General features: G+C 36.8%; 1 protein-coding gene across 1 annotated transcript in view; it reads right to left on the bottom strand.

The window, feature by feature from the left end:
- Window positions 1–395: 395 nt before the first annotated feature.
- LOC147388111 (anaphase-promoting complex subunit) overlaps window positions 396–22,977 on the bottom strand; it is a 37,411-nt gene continuing 14,829 nt past the window's right edge. The window contains exons 4-12 of the mRNA XM_086420353.1: window positions 18,623–18,872; window positions 15,305–15,479; window positions 14,955–15,033; window positions 14,223–14,308; window positions 13,127–13,253; window positions 12,971–13,003; window positions 11,101–11,349; window positions 3,099–3,176; window positions 396–2,993 (exon numbers count right to left, since the gene is read on the bottom strand). Of these exons, the coding sequence (XP_086276479.1) occupies window positions 2,727–2,993; window positions 3,099–3,176; window positions 11,101–11,349; window positions 12,971–13,003; window positions 13,127–13,253; window positions 14,223–14,308; window positions 14,955–15,033; window positions 15,305–15,479; window positions 18,623–18,872 (1,344 nt within the window). The 3' untranslated portion in view covers window positions 396–2,726. The remainder of the gene's footprint in view (window positions 2,994–3,098; window positions 3,177–11,100; window positions 11,350–12,970; window positions 13,004–13,126; window positions 13,254–14,222; window positions 14,309–14,954; window positions 15,034–15,304; window positions 15,480–18,622; window positions 18,873–22,977) is intronic.

Genomic DNA, 22,977 nt, shown 5'->3' with positions numbered 1-22,977 from the left:
TAGCAATGTTTTTTAGACGCTAAGGCGTGAGGCAAGGCGCTCAATTGGCCAGCACCTCAAGCATGTATGATATTTTTAAATAAATAATATGACATAAAAGCTCATACTTAGGATAGTCATTGCATATTTATAATTTCAAATCCACACAATTGAATTTCAAGTTTTAATCCATAAGAATAAATAATATAAAATATTATTACTTTATATCTTAGCTAAATAGAAATATTTTGTATTAGAATAGTTGAAAGTCTTTATAATAACTATTTATTTATATTCATTACAAAAATACAATTAAATATTATTTTTTTCACAAACTTTATCTATATAATACTAAATACGACAAAAATTATTTATAAATCAGCTTAACGAATTTCTTTGTATATATTACTATTTTGTATTCAAATTCAATTCTAAGTGCTCCAATTATATTACATACTAGCAGAAGTATAAAAAAATTATAAAATCTTACTCAGATAATAAAAAGGAAATATAAAAGTAAATTAGTAAGAAAGGAATAAGAAGAATATGGAAGAAATACATTATTTAAAAAACAATAAAATAATGTGAGGCGTATGCCTTTTAGTTGCCTCTTGGTTTGAGGCGTAAGCCTTAGCTGCTTTAAGGTTTCAACCTTATGCCTCAAGGCTTTTTTAATCAGCCTCATTTTAAGGGGACCCTCAAGGCGTAAGTCTCACACGCCCTTAAAATACATTGTCCCATAGTATGGAGCATCATATTAAATTTCAACATATTTCCACGAAATATATCAAAACATTTACATTTCCACAAGCCACAGCATGAAATTTAACCAACAATTTCTTTTTCTAATATTTCAATGGAAACACTACACATTTCACGAAATATTTTGATGAGAAATAAATTTCGATCAAAATAATATTATTTCATCTTTCTTTCTTCTTGGATAGGCAAGCATGGTGGTTAGTAGTCAACATGAAGGTGGGTTCAACAATGTTTGAACCAAGGTCATTGGATCAACACTCTACACCCTTACCAACTTAGCTAACTTGGCACCTTCTATGATATTTCATGATTTCGGAAAAATATTTTGATAAATAGTACAATTTGACAATATTTTAATTTGAAAAAAGATATACTATTGTTAAAATTCTGAAAATATATAAAATAATCTAAATATAAACTTCTATCAAAAGGAATTGTAAATTATATATAATATTCATTCATTAGTATATGAATTATGATTAGTTAGGTATCAATATACCAAATTTTGATGTCTTATAAGCATATTCACACATTCACATAAGAATGCACAAGCAATCATCCATGTTTTAATTAATTACATACATATTAGTAACTTATTCATACATATTAACATGTATCCATATTCTAAGCATATTAGTACATTCATATAACCATGCACATTCAATCACCCATGTTATGACTAGATACATTAGTATCTTAATCATACATATTTAAAAAATAATAATTCTATAATAATGTGAGAAAATGTAGTATTATTAGTTTGTTAATTACAATTATTATTTTTATCTAAAATGTAGGATTTAACATAATTGAGTTTCAAATCTCAAACCTTAAGATTTGGACTAAACTTGAAGGATTCTTCAAGTTAAAACCTTGTGATTCACATTATTGGGCTATGTATGATTTTAAGTTGCATGTTTCAAATTGTTAACCATAGGTTTTATGACTCTGTAATCTGTAGTGGTAGCCATGATTGATGTGACTGCATCGTATATCTGCATCAAACAATATATCTCTAGTTCTAAATTCCATGGTACTTCATTCATCACATATGCAAATCAGCATTTGAACATTTAACATGCCGAAGTGTAAGGATCCTCAATAGCACATGTTAGAGTAAGTGCTGTAAAAGGCTTCAAGAGATCCATTATAAAAAGGAACCCATAAGAATACATGGGGAAGGAAGATGATTATTAGCTCCCTCCTCTATGTTGGAGAATAAAGGAAGAAAAATTCATTCAAATTTTTGAAGAAAAAAAAATCCTCCATTATGTGAGAAAAAGAAAATGTACTTTGATTAATCCCTGCTAGAAAAATACATCTTTTCAAGGATCAAACCACCCAAAAAAAAAAAATTACTCATTTAAGGTGGATATATATCTTCAGCTTAAGATTATATTAGCACCCATAAGTATCAGCACTACATGATGCTTCCATATAGATTTTTGACCTATGTTACCTGATTCGTGGGTTCGCTCAGTTCGAATTCGGGTTCGCATTCGTGGTTTGCCACTCAAGAATGAACCCAGATCGTAGGGGTAGACAGAGGAGAGGGCTTTTGAAGGTTGAAGTGATGGATAGGGTGAAAAAGAGATTGAAGATGGGAGATTTGGGAAGAAAAAAACATAAAGTTTTTATTTTTTAACGGTTGAAGACGAGGGTATTTGATCATTTTTCACCAGTCTATTAATAAAGACCAAGGTCAAAGGGACATGCTTTCAGTTTAAGATTTTAGGAGTATGTCTCAAATATTATCAACATGTGGAGGGACACGTAAAAAAATAAGACAAGTGCAATTTGTTGAGTTCACTACATTTCATGAACTGATAGCGAGCTGGTTTGTTTCGAACCAATTTGCAGTTCGGTACCTTACCAGCAAATTAGCTTTTGATAATCCAACAAGTGAGATAACAAAGGACAAACAATCAAATACAGAAAATCAACATCAGCTTTATGAACAAAGAGAATAATTTTGAAATCAATACTCACCTTCCATAAAGCTCCCATGCAGTAGCACGGAGCAAGTATGATGCCCCTGATAATTGCAATACAGGTCCAGGAATTGGACTCGGTTGTGTACCAAACTGGAATGTATCACAACCACTTTGAAATCTACTCTCTTCCAACAAAATTGACTTGGCCATTGGCTTTCGTAGATTCTTGAGCCATGCAGTACTAAATGCACCATCAATTGTCAGTGAAGCACCATCTGATCCAAACTCACTAAGCAAATAAGAACTTAATCTCAGTTCCTGCAGTAAGTCCATTAACAGAAATTTCATTTACAATTTCGTAAGAGAGATATCTGGAATCAGATTAAGCATAAAGACCATAAATATCAAATCCATTCTTTTTACCTTCAAAACATTTGCCGGGCATGTTTTGAGCTTTGTGGAAGATTTGGGACCAAATGATAGCAATGGTCTTTTTACATGCTGCAATAAACAACGGTTATTTGTGAGAAAACAATAATCCAACATAAAGTTTAGAAAAACAAAAGAGGAAATAAAGCTAACCATCCTCCCTCCACAAGAATTTCCCATCTGAAACAAAATCCTCAAATAAGAGACTTTCAAACTCATTTATAAGAATTAGATAGTCAATAAATGAGAGAATTGATGCCCAAAATGATAACGAACATCTTCCACCCTACCGTAGAAACCTTGTTTATTACACTTCTTCCAAATCCCCAACGCAACACCAGAAGAAGTCTCCAAATGATCCAACTACCAACTGAAAAGTATAGGTAGACCGATTGTGAAATAGATGAACCAAGGGGATGGTCCAACCAAGGTTTAGAATCTCATCTCAAGGCTATGTTTTTTGGTCAGGAGATAATCGAGAAGGTCTCTACCGAAACAATCCAAAACATTTTGAGAGAATCCAAAACAATCAATGTTTTGGGGTCAAATCTTCATTCAAGTCTCGACCAAAACTGGAATGAGTTATAGATGATGCAACTGATGGAGAGGTGATGGATGAGAGATAGAACAAAAAGTTGAGAGAGAGAGAAGAAGAAGAAAAGAAAAAAACGAAGAAGAAAAATAAACTAAAGCATATGAATAAAATGAAGTCCCTTTGCCTTATATTAGGAGGCCATAAGAGAATTACAACATTATACTCACTCATGAAAAAAAAATCCCACCCCCACCCCCACCCCAAAAAAAAAAAAAAAAAAAAAACATTAAAATAGAAATACTAACTATTGGAAAATAGTAGTTAGTAATCTAATTCTAATATTTTTATGTAAGGGCATTTATGTTCATTCACTTTTTTTATTATTATTATATGTATCTGCCAAGGTCTTAATTAGAGACTTGACAATTCTACAATTCTTCTTGGTTTCAGAGCCATTAGGATTCAACGCCCAACTCCCTTGATTCTCCTTCGATCTCTTTCCTCTATCTCCTTTTGTCTTCTTCTCTTCTCTATTCTATAAAAAAAATCTACTAATCTAAAGCAACCTCGTTAAGTAGGCTCCCCTTTGGGGGTTCTTTCTTCTTTTTTTTTTCTGTTTCGTTAGGGTTTGATCACATGTTGCGATAATTCTCTACGCTGTGTTTCATGTCCTATTTTTTTTATTGTTAGCCTTTGGCTGGACTGTTAGGTCCATTTTTTGCCTGCGATAGTAGCACTGCAGTCCGTGGAGGTTTACAACAGCACCTAGGGTGCCTTTTGAGACCTGTGACAGTGGCTACAAAGTCTATAGGATATTGTGACAGACCCTAGGGGGTTCTTTATGATCTACAACAACAGTAGAACCCACTGTGGTGGAGTTTAGAGGCTACAACAGCAACCGGACTGCTGGTTGTGATCTACAACAGCAACAAAATCCACTGGGGGCTGTTTGGAAGCCTTCGACAGCAACTGGGCTGCTGGTTGTGACCTACGACAACAGCTGGACTGCTCGTTGTCATCTACAACAGCAACTGGACTACTGGTTGTGATCTACGACAGGAACAGAATCCATTGGGGGGCTGTTTTTAGAAGCCTGCGACAACAGTTTAGAAGCCTGTGACAACAACTGGACTCCTAGTTGTGACCTACGATAGCAATTGGACTCCTGGTTGTCATCTACGACAACAACTGGACTGCTGGCTGTCTACAACAAGAACAGAATCCACTGGGGGCTGTGTAGAAGCCTACGATAGCAAGAGGGTCTTGCTTGGAAGCCTGCAACAGACCCTGGAGGGTTGTTTACGATCTGCGACAGCAACAGAACCCACTGGGGTGAAGTTTAGAAGCCTGCAACAACAACTGGAGTGTTGTTTGTGATCTCCAACAGCAGCAGAACCAACTGTTGGGTCCACTTGCGGCAGCTAAGCTCGTTACTTTGGTGATCTTCCTTAATTTAGATTACACGAGATCTCCCTTCAATCCACAAGTACCATTATTTTTTGTTCATAGTAAACCATGACATCTCCTCAAGAGATAAAGGACTCCCACACTGCTCTTGGGGCAAATTCTTCTATTGAACAGATTACCAGTGCTCTATTAAATGGTCGTAATTTTCAATCCTGGCCTCGAGCTATGTGCCTTTATTTGGGTAGTAGAGATAAATCCGATTGGTTATTTGGCAACACCCCTAAGTCACCCCTCACTGATCCTAAATTTGAATAATGGAAAATCGATAACTGTGGCATTCTTGGATGGTTATTCAATTCTATGGAGCAACGCATTTATACTATGTACATGTACCATAAGACTGTCTATTCTTTGTGGTCAACCCTCACTCAAACATATGCACGTGCTATGAATGACTTGAGGATTTATGAGCTTTATTGGGATATTGCCCAAGCTACCTAAGGAACTCAGAGTGTAGCGGGTTACTTTGGATTCCTTCAGTCCCGTTGGGAGGAGGTCTCGAACCATGAGTCTATGGCCGAGTTGTCTGCAAAGACAACTAAATATGTGATCAAGCAGATTGCTCGACATCAGACATACCAGTTCCTCATGGGTCTACGTCCTGAGTTTGAGGTACTTCGGACACAATTCCTTAACACCAATCCTTTACCATCTTTATTTGAGGCATTTGCGAAAACTGATAATACTGAGCGTCGTTGCTGTGTAGTTTCTTCTCAGACTTAGACCCCTAGGATTATCTCTTCCCCAGCTACAGATCAGATGGCCTTCGCAGCCAATTTAGGTTTCTCTGACTCTCGTACTCAAGGACATGAAGTCAAGCCCATGGAGGCCATGGCCGTGGTAAAGGGAGTGGTCTTACTTGCAACCATTGTGGGAAGGCTGGACATGAGAAGGCCCGTTGTTTTCAGCTTTATCCCCACCTTTTGAGATCTTCTGTGGGATAGCCTTCTCCTCATGTTGCTACTGTTGAGTCTACATAAATTTCTCAAATTTCCCTTGGTACTATTGATTTGCAACTTCTCTAGACTCTGATTGCCGCCATTGTACGGGATCAAATCCAAACTTACACTCCCTTATCCTCAACTGTTGTGTCAGTTATTACACCCCAGGTACATCCTCTACACTTCATGCTACTCAATCTGGTTATGCTCCTCTGACATGCGTAATTGACTTTGGCGCCTCTGACCACATGACTGGTGAATCTAGCCACTTTACTCTACCTTTCCTACTACTTGTAGGGAGGTTCACCTTGTTGATGGGTCTCTTACACTTATCCATATCAAGCGTACCTTCTCATTATCCTCTGAATTTTCTCGACTCTATGCTTTATTTTCCTCACCTATCTCTTAACCTTTTATCTGTGAGTAGCATTACCAAATCTTTAAATTGTTCTGTAACCCACTATATTTTTCAAGACCTGGCTTCGAGGAGGATTTTTGGCAAGGGGTATGAGAAGGATGGGTTGTACTTGTTTGGATCTCAACCGATTACGATTCCGATTTCTGTGCTTCCATCTTTTGAGAGCTACATTTTTTCATCTCAGTCTTTAGATTTATGACATGCTTGCTTAGGACATGTCTATTTTCAGCACTTACATTCTTTATTTCCTACTTTAAAAATATCTTGTAGTGGACAAAAATTTCAGTGCTCTATATGTGAACTCTCTAAACACACTCGTACCTTTTATATTCCTTATATGCATCGATTTAATGTAATATTTAATTTAATTCATTCTGATGTGTGGGGACCTTCCCCTATTACTACGTTTAATGGTCATACATACTATGTTACATTTATCAATGACTATTCTCATTGCACTTGGGTTTATTTGATGCATTCTCGTTCTAAGGTGCTCCCTATTTTTGTTAATTTTCTTAGAATGATTCAAACTCAATACAACATTACTATTAAATCTCTTAGATCAGATAATGGGGGGGTATATATTTCTGATAGGATTCGTTCCCATCTTCATGAGAATGGTATGCTTCATCAATTGACATGTCCCTACACTCCTGAGCAAAATGGGGTGGCAAAACGGAAGAATCGTCATCTCATAAACATAGTTCGGTGTCTTCTTCGTGGCATGCATATTCCTAAAACATATTGGAATATGACAGCCCTCACTGCGACTTTTCTTTTTAACCGTGTTCTGATTCGCACTTTAGGGAGACAGGTGCCTCTTCATGTTCTTCAATTTGACAGCACTATCTTCCCCATTACTCAGTCTTTGGGTGCACATGCTTTATTCAAGACAGGACTCCCACTCGCACTAAATTAAATAATAAAGTCATTCAGTGCGTCTTCTTAGGTTATTCCTCTATGTCCAAGGAGTATTGGTGTTATGATCTAGTCTCTCACCGTGTCATACATTCTCTTGATGTTACATTCTTTGAAAATGTTCCATACTTTACTACCACTTCTACTTTGCAAAACCTTATTTCTTCACAAGACCCATCACCTATAGTGTTACCTTCTCCAGTATTTCCTTTACCTCTGTCACCGTTTAAGGTCTACACTCACCGCCCTCATCCCTTTCCACCCTTGCCAACCTCCTCCTTGGACTCAGGTATATTATCTCCTACCTTTATACCTATACCTGCTCTTATTCCTTCTACTTCTGACTCTCACTTGCTTATTATTCTTTGCAAAGATAAGCAGGGGTGTGTTACTGATCATCCTATTGTCTAGTTTATTTCCTATCAGGGTCTTTCTTCTTCTTATCAGGCCTACCTTACTCTCATTGATTCAAGTCGGGTTCTTCAGTCTGTATCAGAGGCTTTGCGAGACCCTCAGTGGACTAGAGCTATAACTGCCGAGATGGATGCTTTGCAAAAACATAATACCTGAGAGTTTGTTACCCTTCTATTTGGGGAGCGGACCTTTGGTTGTAAATGGGTCTTTACTGTGAAATACCTCGCAGATGGCATTGTTGAACTATATAAGGAGCGACTTGTTGCTAACGGATTTACGCAGACTCTAGGGAAAGATTTCGATGCCAAATTTTCTCCTATCACCAAACTTTCCAATGTCCATCTTCTTATCTCTTTAGCTACTTGTCGCTCATGGCCCCTTCATCAACTTGATGTGAAAAACGTTTTTCTAGATGGTGATTTGACTAAGGTTATATATATGGAACCCTCCTAGGTTTCATCTTCAAAGGGAGTATTGTGAGAAGGTATGTTGCCTTCTTAAATCTCTATATGGCCTGAAACAATCTCCGCGAGCTTGGTTTTAGCATTTTTCAAAAATTATTTTGTCTATGGGGTTCACCAGATACCACCCCGATCATACTTGCTTTATTCATCGAGGATTAGATAGTTGTTGTGCCATTATTTTAGTGTATGTAGATATTATCTTGACAGGAGATGATGCGCAGTAGATTGATAGGGTAAAAATGATACTGGGTCGTGCCTTTAAGGTTAAGGACTTGGGTCCTCTTAAGTACTTCTTAGGGATAGAAGTAACTCGTTCTCGTCGTGGTATTTCGCTATTTCAATACAAATACAAATTGGACCTTCTTAAGAACACTGGTATACTTGGTTGTCATCTCGCCTCTTTTCCTATGGATCAGAATCATCGACTTCATGCCGAATCTGATGATCTATTATCTAATCCTTCTTATCAGAGGCTTGTAAGTCGTCTAATCTATTTGACTAATACTAGACCAGATTTGACCTTTGCGGTTAGTGTAGTCAGTCAGTTTATGCATACTCCACGTACGTTTCATCTTGATGTTATTCACTATCTTCTTCGCTACTTGAAGTCACATCTTAGCCTTCTGCTTTTCTACTCATCCACTGCTCAACCACATCTGTCGTGTTTCACTGATGCTAACTATGTGAGCTCTCTTATAGACAGGAGATCTACCCCTGGTTTCTGTATTTTCCATGGAGGTAACCTTATCTCATGGAAAAGTAAAAAACAAAGTGTGGTTTTTCGTTCTTCTGCTGAAGTTGAATATCGTGCTATAGCTCTTGGCACATATGAGCTTCTATAACTTATATCTTTGCTGACAATGATGGGATTTCCTCCTTCTGGTTCCTCCTCGTTGTTCTGCAACAACAACTCTGCTATTATGTTTGCTTGTGATTCAATTCTTCATGAACGAACTAAGCATATACAGGTTGATGTTCACTTTCTCAAGGAGAAAGTTCGATCTAGTGCTCTTTAGACAGTCTTTGCATCTTCTTCAGATCAGCTTGCCGACATGTTTACAAAGTTTGTTGGTCCTTCTATCTCTAACTCTCATCATGTCAACCTGAGTTTAGTTGATATATTTGCTCCAACTTGAGGGGGAGTATTGGAAAATAATGGTTAGTAGTCTAATTCTAATATTTTTATGTAAGGGCATTTATGTCTATTTCTATGTTAGCACATTTATGTCCATTCACCTTTTTTATTATTATTATATATATATCTGTCAAGCTCTTAATTAGAGACTTGAGAATTCTATAATTCTTCTCTAACAACACTTCTCAAGCTAGAGCATAAATATCAAGCATGCCCAAATTGACTAGCATCACTCACTAATCAGAAAAAATGCCAAAAATAAATACTAACATCAAAATAACAATACTAACAACACTTCTCAAGCTGGAGCATAAATATCAAGCATGCCCAAATTGACAAAATATCATGAAGCAACACAGGTCCAATAGTCTTTAAGTGAAGTGAAAACATTGTCAAGTTGATAAGTAGGACAACTTGTTGAAAGACTTGAAAGTCATCCCAAGCTTTTCCCTAACAAAGTGGACATCCACTTCAATATGTTTGGTTCTCTCATGTAAGAATGAATAAGATGCAATGTTCCTAGCAGCTTCATTGTCATAATGTAGAAGCATCAGATTACCATTAGGATATCCCAACTCCTTTATAAGAGAACAAAGCCATAAACGCTCACACATGCAATGTGTAATTTCCCGATACTCATCTTCAGCACTAGATCGAGAAACAATTAATTGCTTTTCGCTTTTCCAGGTGACCAAGTTGCACCCAAGAAAAGTAAAATATTCAACAGATTTTGCCTAATATGCATCCGTATATCTAGATGAATCAAGGAAACCATAAAAGAGATTGATGCAGTATTGTGCTAACTTAACCTAATATGATGACTCTGAGATCAAGATTGATAATCACAAGCAAGAAAATAATAAAATAAATTGAATCTACAATAAAGTATTAAGAAACGTCTAATAAATGAATAAAAGATGATTATAGGATAAGTTATAATCCTACAGTGCTATTCCCAAGTATTGAATTGAGGGACTGGGGACCCTAAGGAAGATAGAATTTCCACTAGCCCAGGATTGTCTAGAAAAATAATCCTAATAGTTCAAACCTTCTCTTTGTAAACTTAATGTTTGACTTGAGTAGTTCAACAAGAACCAATTGAATCCCCATAGCAACCAATCAACTTTGTTCACCGAAAGCATAGCTAGCTCCAACTTGGTCTGGCCAATCCGTGATAAGTAATCTTTATAGGCTCATTGATGTTTCCAATGTGCCAACTGCAATAGCTTGAGAGGCCATTTCGCCCAAACAAAATAATCAAACCCTTCCATACCACAAACGGCATTTATGCCCTACTCATTGACTTACCAAACCAATTATGACAATAAATCACATCTAGATATACCTAATAAAAAGTCAAATCACAATTGAATTAGAGTCAAGTTAGGCAAGAACATAATTTAATTATTAAATATTAGTTTAAAAACCTTAATGTATAGGTACATATGCACATCCATCAATGTATGCATTTATCAATGAATTATGTATTTGCTCATTTTACATCAAATACATTATCTTGCAAGATTTCTTCAATTAGCCGAGATGCAAGAGTGCCTGGTTAACCATACAAAATAATTTGCCAATTGTAGCTATTAGACCTCAACAAATGAATTTTTCACAAGAGAAGAGAACACATATTACCATTATTGCAATCTTTTGGAGGGAGGGGAAACTAAAGGTTTTACTGTAAGTTTGTATCCTTACCACTAAATCATATTTCGCCATCTCAAGGCGATTGGAAGCCACGAGACGTGTTAGCTTTAAGCTCTCTGCTCTTTTAAGAGACCTTGTCAAGAGCACAAGTAGTTGTTGTTGGATGGACAGCGAAGTACCAAAATTGGTAACAGGTGAATAAGACGAGCCAATTATTCCAGTTGCACTAGAGATACCAATCTTGGACAAGAGGTTGCAGATTGCTGCTAATGTGTACGAAAGGCAAGTATCATCATTATGCTGCAATAGAAAAAAAAAAAAAAATTCACCCATAAGAAAATTTTGGAAGAAATAACTAGTACAAAAGATGACACAAGGAAAAGAAAATAAGAGGACACAAGGAGAGCTCACTTTGTGAGACACAAATAACAAAACAACAACTTTATAAAATATAAAATGTAAACAAAGAGGCATAAAAATTGAAAACCATAAAACACCAACTAAACTAAAATGAGAACTTTAACACTTACAAATCTTACAGGAAATGAAAATATCAATTCTTTTAAATTAAAAATTTTATAGAAAAGTTATATAAAAATAATAATAATAACGGGAAACAATTGGGATTGTGTGCAAGTGTAGCTTATTTCCTCTGTTTAACAAAATATTAGAATCGTTGTCTGAATATTTGTGGATATGCATAAAGCAAGCTGTTTGGGAATGCTTTTCTCATCTTCCCCTTATTTTCCTTGATATATTTCTTCACTACTTATGAAACACACACACACACCCCTTGTTGTTGCTCAATGTTTAAAATCTCTCGAGGCACTTCTTGAGTGAAACATTTTCAAACAATTAAATGTATCGGGTCAATGTTATGTTCCAGTCTCGGCCAAAATCGAATGTTCCACAAAAACATTCCGAAATAGAACAGAACTTTGGACCATGGTGTAGTTATTCACAACTAGAGTGATGTTGCTTAATGAGGGATAACTTGAAAGCAAAAGGTCTTAATATAAGTATATGCGAAGCAACTTAAAAAGGCAGGCAAAGGGAAGATATGTAAGATTGTTGAGCAAAAAAATCACCCCAAAGCGATTGTTGCTCCTACATTGGATAAACCGTCTATATAGAGGGAGAGAAAGGATGTTTCCCTGGAATTATAGATGGGTGGAAAGAGTTGAGATGCATTTTGGTAGTGCTGAATGACCATAGAAAACAATCAAAAACACCGGCTATGCTTTACAGAGAAAAATGTTAAGTAATCAAGACAATTTTGTACAAAATGAGTGCTACTAGGATGTGGGCAATAATATTTATAATGAAAATGATTGATAAGGAAAATAAGAAATAGCTAAATTAGAGGGAAGCTAGGAGTATCCCTGATAGGAATAAAAATATGGTAATATAGGCATACTATACTCCCTATGTTTTGGTCAATATTAGAGATACTCCATGGTGTTTTTAAACTGATGGCATGCTCCTGTCAAATTATATGTCCCTGACACATCACCATGTCCAAGATATAAATTGTTTTATATCACGACCTCTGCTGGAATTTAGTTGGGCAAGGCACAGATTTCAAGTACAAAAGAAATTGGATTCAAAGCAATAGACAGATTTAGGGTGACATACCACTAGGTTCGGATAACTACAAATCAATCCAAAGTAATTGCAAACCAGTAAAATAATTCCCCCTAATAAATGATGATAAAGCTAGCCAGTAAAGGCAGATTCTACCTCAACAAAGAAAAGATACATCATTTATGTAGGATAAGCAAGATTAAAACAATATGCATCTTATGAAGGAAAACCCATACGAAAAAAAAAAATATATATATATATATATATATATATATATATATATAGATAATAATTTATTCGTTTCAATAAATACCATAACCAAAACCATGAAGATTACCTGTTGAGAAACTTGAACTGCTTCAGTTAGGACCTGAATATTATCAGGAATGAGACTAAGAAAGCGTATATGACAAGCAACTGGGGAAGAAAAACCGTAATTGAAAACAATAGGAAGAGATATGGTTAAACAGAAAAAGTTGTAACACAATATTACCTCCAAAGCTTGCTTAGGATGCCCAAAATGACAATGCATCATACCCAAGCACAACAAAGCAGTTTCATACCTTCCGAAACTCATAAAAGGAGGAAGTGGAGCAATATCAATGCCTTCTGCCCCTGCACTTTAATATCAAAATTATACGATTAGAGTAATCATTTCGCACTTTCTAACAAAGGTTAGTATTTTGGATCTAAGGAAAAAAATCAAAAATCAAGGATCAAAAAGAAGGAATGAAAAGAATCGAAAGCCATTATCGTCGTGAGGTTTTTAATATAAGCAAAATGCCTCTTAATGAAGTGTAGAAATGATTAATGATATATAACCACTAGAGTTCGCCTATGCCTAAAAGCATGGGCATCCTCTTTCGGGGTTAGAAGGTAAAAGAGGAAAAATAATAAAATTGGAAGGGTATTATTAAAAAATCTTTGGGGTTAAAAGGATAAAAGAGGAAAAATAGTAGTTGAGGAGGAAGGACAAGAATGGAGGGGGAACGAGAAGAAAGACAATAAAGTTGAAGGGGTGAAGAGGAAAGGCAATACAGTGAGGCCCCACACAAAGGGACGGATGAGACGTTTATCTCCCATAACTGTAGCAATGGTGGGCCTACAGTTGTGTTTTATTATATAGATAATCATTTATTTATTTCAGTAAAACTTAATTCAAAGCAGAAAATAATTATCCAGCCCAATATAAATTTTGGCATAAATGAAGATAAAATTAACAAAACAGAACCACTAGCGGTTACTAGGATTAGTATCCCAAACCCTGAAATGCTCGGCAACATCGGTTACCTTTCCCTAAGCTACCTCAAATGGGATCTGAGTGGATTTATGAAGAATCCGAAAGCCAAAATGTTACAAAATTCTTACGGACAGATAGATATCGATTTTGGTTCAAGTCAATTAAAAGTTGTTCGAGCTAAGAAAAGTTTTGATAAAGAACCAGACCAGGCCTGAGTCGAATCACATGGTAATACTTATGAACAATGCACTAAGCATATTTTTTCACAACAAAAGATAAAAGGCGGCTATTACAACAACAGCTTGAATATAATAATTAAAATGAGCAGATCAATAATAGTTATCACTACCTGTAATCAAAATAGCAGTGAAGATCTTCTAAAGCAGCCGAATAATCATCATGATAAAGGTTATTCAAGTATCGCAAGTAGTGAACCTGTGTAGGAATGAAGAAACATAAAAAAGAAAAAAAGAAAATTTGAAACTTTATAACATTCTAGTGATAACCATAGTATCAAATTTCTACATATTTCCACAAAATATACCGAAATATTTCCATTTCCTCAAGGTCCGACATGAAATTTAACTGACAGTTCCTTTATGTATACTAGAAGGTGGCATGTGCAAATGCACATGAATCAAAGAGGCATCGGTAATTAAAACATTGACTAGGGGGTTTGTCAATACTACATAGTAAAAAAGGATATTTTTTTGTAATTTTAAAAACTAACCAACATGATACTCTAGGTCGTGCGCTACAATTTTCTTGATTTTTTACGCTAATTATATATTAAGTTCAAATGTTAAGGTCGGGGCCTTTTTGGAATCCAAATTTTGGTGTCGAACCACTTCTACTCCGCCTTTTTTCATTATAATAAAGATATGTCAGTGGAAATCACTATTCATTTCGTGAAATATTTCAATGAATAGAGAATTTCGATCGAAATAATCAAATGTTAGCTATAAAAATGTAAAATTTCTGTGGAAATATTTCGATGAACTGTAAATTTCGACCGAAATATCAATATTAGTATGCACATACAATTCGTTTAAGATATACACCATGCAACCTCTATACTTACGCGGTGCAATTCTGGAGCCAGTTTTTGGAGCTGCTTTAATATAGATTCAAAAGCATTCAGGGGGAATGAGCTTGCATGCCTGACACAAAGAAATGACCTCAGTCAGAATACATGTCTAGAAACTGTAACTAAAAATAAATCAAGGGTTTTGTTAACATGTGCCCAAAGGGCACACATTTTGGTGCATTAAATACACATTGGAAATTGAATTTCCTACAAAAAATGCCTTCAAAAGATTTTTTTCCACCAGAAATACCCTCAAATGCTTATTTCAAAGGTGTATTTAATGCACCTAAACATGTGCCCTTGGGCACATGTTAACAAAACCCATAAATCAATTGGTTTCTTACTTCTCAATTAAATCGGCTTGTTCTCTTAAATATCCCTGAACTTGCCAGTTTGTACGTAAGAATAACCCACCATTATTAACATTGCCGCTTATCAAAGCATCATTTCGACAGCCTGTCAACTCACTACCTTGTCTACAGTCGTCACTGCTCTTGACAAAAGAAGAAACCTGAATGTCTGCAAGTAAATGTTCCAATTCGTTATTCAAAAAACAAAACCTAAACTAAGAAGGAATCAATACCAAAAAATGTGCCAGGGACTGAAACTAGAGTAGAATGGGTTAACTAATATTCAACATGAAATTTGTTTTGGCATTAGACAAAGGACAACTTGACAACCGATAATAAAGACAAATCATCCTAAAGGACTTACGTAGTCTTGTGGAAGATAAAAACATCCCAATTCTTTAGACTATTCAAAATGATACATGGTATCACCGTATTAAAGCTTCTGATCTTCTGATCAAGCTCTAAATTGGCCATTCACCGGCCCCACCCAAGGTTTAAAATCTTGTTTCAATGCAATGTTTCGGTCAAGAGAAAAACCAAAATGGTCTCTACTGAAACATTCTAAGAAATTATAAAACATTCAATGTTTCAGAAATAAAGTCTTTGATCATTTGATCATGCCCAAAGTTCCAGGCCATCATGGCACATAGTGGTGGCTCAGCAGCCACACCCAAGATTTAGCAAAGTTTCATTCAGGAGAAAAATTGAAATAATCTCGACTGAAGCATTCCAAAACATTCTTGAAATATTCAACGTTTCGAGGTCAAAGTTTCGCTCTAATCTCCGCCAAAACTGGAGTGTTCCACCAAAACATCACATAACTTTGAACCAACGCCCCACCAACCACCAATTCAATCACCATTTCATCTGCAAATACAAAGATGCTACCCCACAGAAAAATTACAAATTCTTTCCCATCTAACAAGGAAGTCCTCAAGAAGATGTCTTTGAACTCATCAAAGAGTTTACTCCAAGATAAAAGCAAAGCCATGATAGATAAGATAATTTTCATAACATCCAACTCCTTCCCTTAAAAAATGCAATTGTTTATTTCTTTCCAAATGTGCCAACAAATTGCAAACGGAAGTAAGTCTCACAGAATCCACTTGGACATTGAGAACAAACTACCCCACACCAACCAAGTCTCAAAAAGAGATCGAATTGAGGATGGTAGGCAACCCACTACCCCAAATAAAGAGAGAAAATGCGACCCGGTTTGTTAGTCGACAATGCAGTGTAAAAGGACGTGATCTGTTAACTCTTCACTCTCTTTACAAAGGCAACAAAAATTGGAATAAGAGAAACCCTCTTGATTAACTGATCCAAAATAGCCAACCGCACAAAAGCCAAAATCTTCGATGGCACATTCCCCCCTCAAACATAGACATACGGGAAATCGTAAGTGCTTCTTGGAGAATTGCATGATACAACAATTTCGCAGAAAAGCTACCATCTCCTGATCCACCCCACAGCCAATGATCTTCCAACTCCACACTGAGTAGGCTAGCTTCCACAGTTTGAATGAGCTTCCTCAGACTCTCCATCTCCCAGTCACTTAAGTCTGCTCTTCTAAAACCAAAGTTTCAATTCCCCCCCACCCCCACACACCGACCCTACTCCTGAACAATGAAATGACATGTCCCCTTTTTATGGATACCTCAAAGAGGTCAGAATATTGGTCCTTAAGAGGAAGTCTCCTCGTGATAACTTTCCAAACCTCATTAACCATAAGCTCCTCTAACATCAACACTTTCCCATCCATGATTACGCACCCCAAACTTCTCCACAATAACTCTCCTCTAAAGGTTATCCTCTTCCCTTGCTAACAAGACCGAGTTCATCACATTGAATTTTCTGAAAACCAGCTCAACACATTTCTTAGGGCATAGATCTTCTTCTAACTCACAAGATAATGTTTCCCATCCTGTTCATGCCAAAAAAAAAAATCACAGCAGATTCTATCCAATTTCAATTCTATGCTACTTGGCAACAAGAATAGTGATAAAAAGTAGTTAGGAATACTAGCCAACGTGCTCTTCATTAGAGTCATCTTCCCACCTTTAGATAATAACTTAGGCTTCCACATGCTCAATCTCTTCCTAGCCAATGTGCTTTAGATTTCATTTGCAAACTTATTCTTTTCAACTTTCAAAAAAAATAAAAAGTATTCTCTTCAATCTAAATATTCTAAGTTGTTTTTCACCAAATGGTTTGTGATTTAGCAAAATTCTGATTTTACAGATTTGGAACGATTAATTGTCATCCCATTCAATCCGATTGGGATGCCCTGGCTCTGACATGTCTTTGGAAGGAGTAACACGAAGCTCAGAATTTGGGTGTATTCAATACTCAAAATAAAAGAGGAATTGATCTAACATCAATTCTGTAAAGAAGGGATGACTTATCCTTTGTTGATATCAATACTAGCATTCTCCAAAAACCAATCTGATCACCTCACTAATGCACCACCAACAATCATTGTGCACACCCATGGACATTAAACACAACCACTGTCAACCATACCTTCCTTAGAATCATCGTCCATTTCATTTGTGTTTACATTATGACGCTCAATACTATGGCTCTCCATTTTTGGAATCCAACTCTTTCAAAGTTCCTAGATTCATAGTTATATATTAAGATCCATCGCGGGTCACCCACAACTGTATATTCCCTATCATCCCAAATAAATAAGTACACACCATAGAACTTAATTGTTTAACTTCTCATGCCTCAATGTTTGGGGCCACAGAAAGCTAAAGCAACTGCCATTCCTAAAGAATGAAACATAAACTGAATATGGAGTCCAATGCAATCATAAACAATAATTAGCAGCAAACCTATACCCAAACAGAGAATTCGGAAGCATTTTACCAATATAATCAAGAAGCTAGTAAATCAAGCATAGCAGAGATGACAATGTTGAGGTGGATGAGCGAAAACTAGACAAGATAAAAATTAGAGACTCAAGAAAATGTTGTAGCAGCCCCACTAGGTGATAAAATAAGAAAATAGTTTATTTACATGGTTCGGTATGTGCAAGCTGACGATTCTAAATGAGTGAAAGAATGATTGAAAAGAGTGTGTATTGAGGTAGCGAGAGCGAATATGATCACATTAGAATTAACAAAAGGTATGGCTCCAGACAAAAAAAAAATTTGGAGAAGAAGACTACTTATCCGACCCAATAATTTTGGGATAAGACTGATGATAATGATGATGCAGCTAGTCAATATTGAAAACTGACGAAGAAAGTAAAAGAGTCTTTAGCTTTCATCCATAAAAGGCAAGAATGTAGATAAGTGATTGTACCTTCGACCAATCCAGTAAGTGACCTAGGTGCATGAATATGAAATGTAGAACTCTCTCTAGCTTTTGCCTTAGCTTCAATTTCTTCCGAAACTTTCTTGAAAACGAAACTCTCAAGATCCATGTCCTCGCACTCCAACAATTCTTCTAAGTCATTATTTTGACCATCTTCATCAGGAAACTCAGAAGTAGAGCAAGATGGGAAGGCTTCTTTACAATATGTCCCAATATTGGTTAAAAGGTGGCACACACCCTACATAAAGATTTTCCGAAGTACACGGTAAGTCAAAAAAATTTGACAAAAAAGAAGATAAACCCAACATATAGTGACAAGAAAGAGTATATGGATATGTAAAAGAGTAAATAATGACTTTTACAAAAATTAGATGTGGAAAAAAACAGCACACTATATTCTAGAAAAAATTCTTAGACAGATACAATATTTGAAGACAACAAACTAATACTAGTTACAATAAAATTCTGGGACGGTTCATTTCCCAAAAAGCACAATGATGGAAAGATGAGAGGACTGATTTGCAATATGTCCTTTTACCATCAACTTCTCTACAATGCATCCATGTATGATTTCAAGGTGGACTGAAATTACGTATGATTAGGGTATACTTTTTTTTTTTTTTTTTTTGATCGGTTAAAGAACTTCTATTAGATCAAAAGAAAGCAGTGGTTGAGATAACCAACCACATACATAGACAGGAAAACCAATAAAACAAACAACACTACAACAAGGACTCCCAACTAAAAACAAATTGCTCAAAAAACACCAATTTAAAGTTTGAATCCAACTTGGTAGCCCAAGAATTTCCAAAACCACCTCGCTCGCACTTTGCTTCACCCGTTGGAAAACCCTTCGATTTCTTTCTCTCCAAATGGACTAGCATAAGGTAAAGGGAGTAACTCACAGAATCCTTTTCCTACCCAAGAAGACATTATGGCCCCACAATTGGAATAACAACAAGATTGTGTAGAAATTGATCTAAGGTTTAAAGAAGATAGAAAGAAAGAAGAGAAGAAGAAATTTCAAAAAAGTACCTTTTATTCTTGTTTCATTCCTATTTATATATTACATGATAAATAGGAAAAGACGAAAAAGGACATGACATAAACATTTAAATAAAAAGAACTATCACAGATAACACTCCCCCTCAAGCTGGTGCAAAGATATCACACATGCCCAACTTGCCCATAAGATTATCAAAATTGACATGACCCAAGGCTTTAGTGGGGACATTGGCTAACTAATGTATTAATAGGAACAAAGATGGTGCAGATGTCACCAGAAGTAACTTTCTCCCTGATGAAATGTCGGTTGACCTCAATATGCTTGGTGCGATCACGTTGAATTGGATTATGAGGTATGTTAAAGGTTGTCTTATTATCACAGTACAACTGAAAAGGTGTAAGAGGTAAACAACCTAGCTCACGAAGCAAAAGTCGTAACTAAAATAACTCACATATGCCAAGAGCCATGACTTTGAACTCGGCTTCCACACTTGAACGAACAACTACAGACTATTTCTTACTGCATCAAGTTATCAAATTACCACCCACCATAGTGCAATACACAGAAGTCGAATGACGATCAGTAATAGAACCCGTCCAATTAGCATATGTCCATGCTTCCACACGCATGTGACTATGTGAACGGAATAGTAAGTCTTTCCCCGGACATCCTTTCAAATATCGAAGGATGCATAGGACAGAATCAAGATGTATCATAGGAGGGGCATGCATGAATTTGCTAACGCTTACTGCATAGGCAATATCGAGTAGCGTAAGAGATAGGTAAATGAGTTTACCAACCAAACGTTGATAATGACTGATATCTTCATGAGCTTCACTATCAATTTCACTCAATCACTGATTTGGCTCAATTGAAGTATCAACTGGTTTAGCCCCAAGTTTGCCAACCTCCTAAAGTAGATCTAACACATACTTGCGCTGTGAGATAAAAATGTATGTCTTAGATCAAGCTACATCAATACCCAAAAAATATTTCAGAAGTCCAAGGTCTTTGCCTTCAAAGTGATTTCCAAGAAAACGCTTCAAAGTTGGGATCTCAGTAGGGCAATTTCCTATTATGACAATATCGTCAACATACACAATAAGAATTGTAATATGAGGTCCACTATATTTGATAAATAGTGCATGATCAACGTAACATTGTTTGTAACCCACATCTTACATAACAGAGTGGAGCCGCTCAAACCACGCTCCAGGAGATTGTTTGAAAACATATAAGGACTTTTTCAGATGACACACTTTCCCATCAGTATTGAGAAAAATAACTCCTAAAGGAGTATCCATGTAGACTTCTTCCTGCAAATCACCATGCAAGAAGGCATTCTTCACATCTAGTTGGTGAAGCTCCCAGAGAAGTTGACTACCAAAGAAAGGACACGGATAGAATTCATTTTGACTATCGGGGAAAATGCTTCTTGTAGTTGCCTGACCCGATCGATCATCGGCATTCTCGGGAACATATAATGCTTGAAAAATGGTATTTCATACTTCTGGGAATAGTATTTTCGGTGCCACTAAAATTCCCCCCTTGCCACCGAAAATCAGTTTTTTTCGATGAACAAAGGGGGTGTTTGTTCAATGCCACCAAAAGTGCTCAACGGTCAAAAATGTGACTATTGCAATCTTCAGTGCCACCTATCTAATTTTCAGTGCCACCGAACAGAGAGTAATTGCCAAATCATTTTCTATATATTTTGAAGGATTAGCTTCACTTGGCTTTTGATCATTCTTGAGAATTTGAGCTCCCAACTCCCACACACACCTTAGAGCATCCTCAACACCCTTGAGAGCCTAGATTTAGTTGAGACCATGCTCAACCTCCTCTATGTCTCTCACCTACGTGGATCCTACCAGGGTCTGGACCTACGTGGGTCTTCTCTGCCTTCATTGGCAGAGTAAAAAGCTAGTCGGAGTCCTACTCTATCACGAGTTCAAAAGCACAAAATTTAGCCGTTGAAAGAACCGAAAAAGCTTAAACAAAATTAGAGCCTTCTTCAAGGACAGTAACTCTAAATCCCTGAAGATAGAAGGTTCCACCTAAGTAAAACTTACTTAAGGTAAAACCTAGGGGGAGAATGTGGTAAGCAATAGTAGTACAGTAAGCAGATACATGAGCAGTTTAAGCAAAGAATGCATAAGCAGTTTAAGCAGCTTAAGCATAATAATAGTATAGTAATCAGAATACATGAGCAGTTGAGTAGTTTAAACAGAACAGGAGTATGAGCAGATAAGCATAAACAGTGCGATAGTTCAATCAAGGGTTGCAAAAGCGTAAGCAGTGCATTAGTACGATGGGGTTCGCATTAGAAATGGGTGAACAAATGGCTTAATGTTAGTTTGAGCAAAGTAAGGCGCAATTTGTTGAGATTCCTAAGCAGTGCATAACGCAGAAATTTATACTAAGTTAGAAAGCAGATTAGCAGATTGTGTATGTAGAGGAAAGCAGTAGAAGGAAAAAGTGGAGTAAATTTTTTTTTCTCATTAATAGTCAAGAGAAAGTACAAAAAAGAAATCCCAAAGTTGGAGTAAAACAAAATGCAGTATCAAAAACTTAGAGCAAGCCTTCACTCAGGACTGGCAGATTGGCTGGCAGAAGACAAAGCCTAAGTTGCAGAAAGAGGAGGATCAGCTTCAGAAGCGGAAAGAGGAAGATCAGCGTCAGTAATTGAGCCCGGAGGATTAGCTGCTTCATCTTGATCCACGTCAATAACAGGGGTGGGAGGCAGGTCAGAACGCAAGGCAAGGGGCAAATAACCGGTCTGGACCAAAGAATCTGTCACCAGGGCAGGATTCAATTCTAAGGTATGGCTAGCCTCCCTCCATAAGCTCACCAAGGGGTCGTTCAGAGATAGCTACAGGATTCCCCACTTCGTCCACTTGGAAGGGTGGAATCCGCCCAAAGCGCCCAGACCAGATCATGTTCCTAACAGGGGATACCAGAGGGGCATCATCCAGGTCTTTCTCATTGTCCCCTTCCACCTCCTCTTCCTCGTACTGGAGCCGAGCAGCCTCAAAACCTTCGCGGTAGGCTTTAGCAACAGTCTCCTCTACCAATCAAGAGTAGGCTTACAGTTGCCCCAACAACCTCTTGGTCTCATCCTCATCTTCCTTGGCCTAAGCTGCACTGGCCGAATCAATGCTTGCTCTTAAAGAGCCCAGCTTAAGCTTTTGCTGTTGCACTTTCTCTCAAAGCTCCACTAGCTTTGCATTTCTCCTTTGCACTCTCTCTTTGTAGCTAGCCAACTCCAGTTGCAGGATACCCTGGAAATCTGTTAGCTTCCTATTGGAGGCCAAGTTAGCCTCAGAAAATTGGGCAA

This window comes from Akebia trifoliata, chromosome 13 (assembly GCF_017979445.1).
Source record: "Akebia trifoliata isolate Shusen 1 chromosome 13, ASM1797944v1, whole genome shotgun sequence".
Lineage (NCBI taxonomy): Eukaryota > Viridiplantae > Streptophyta > Magnoliopsida > Ranunculales > Lardizabalaceae > Akebia > Akebia trifoliata.
Note: the sequence above shows the minus strand (reverse complement) of the source record. Positions and strands in the feature narration are given on the sequence as shown.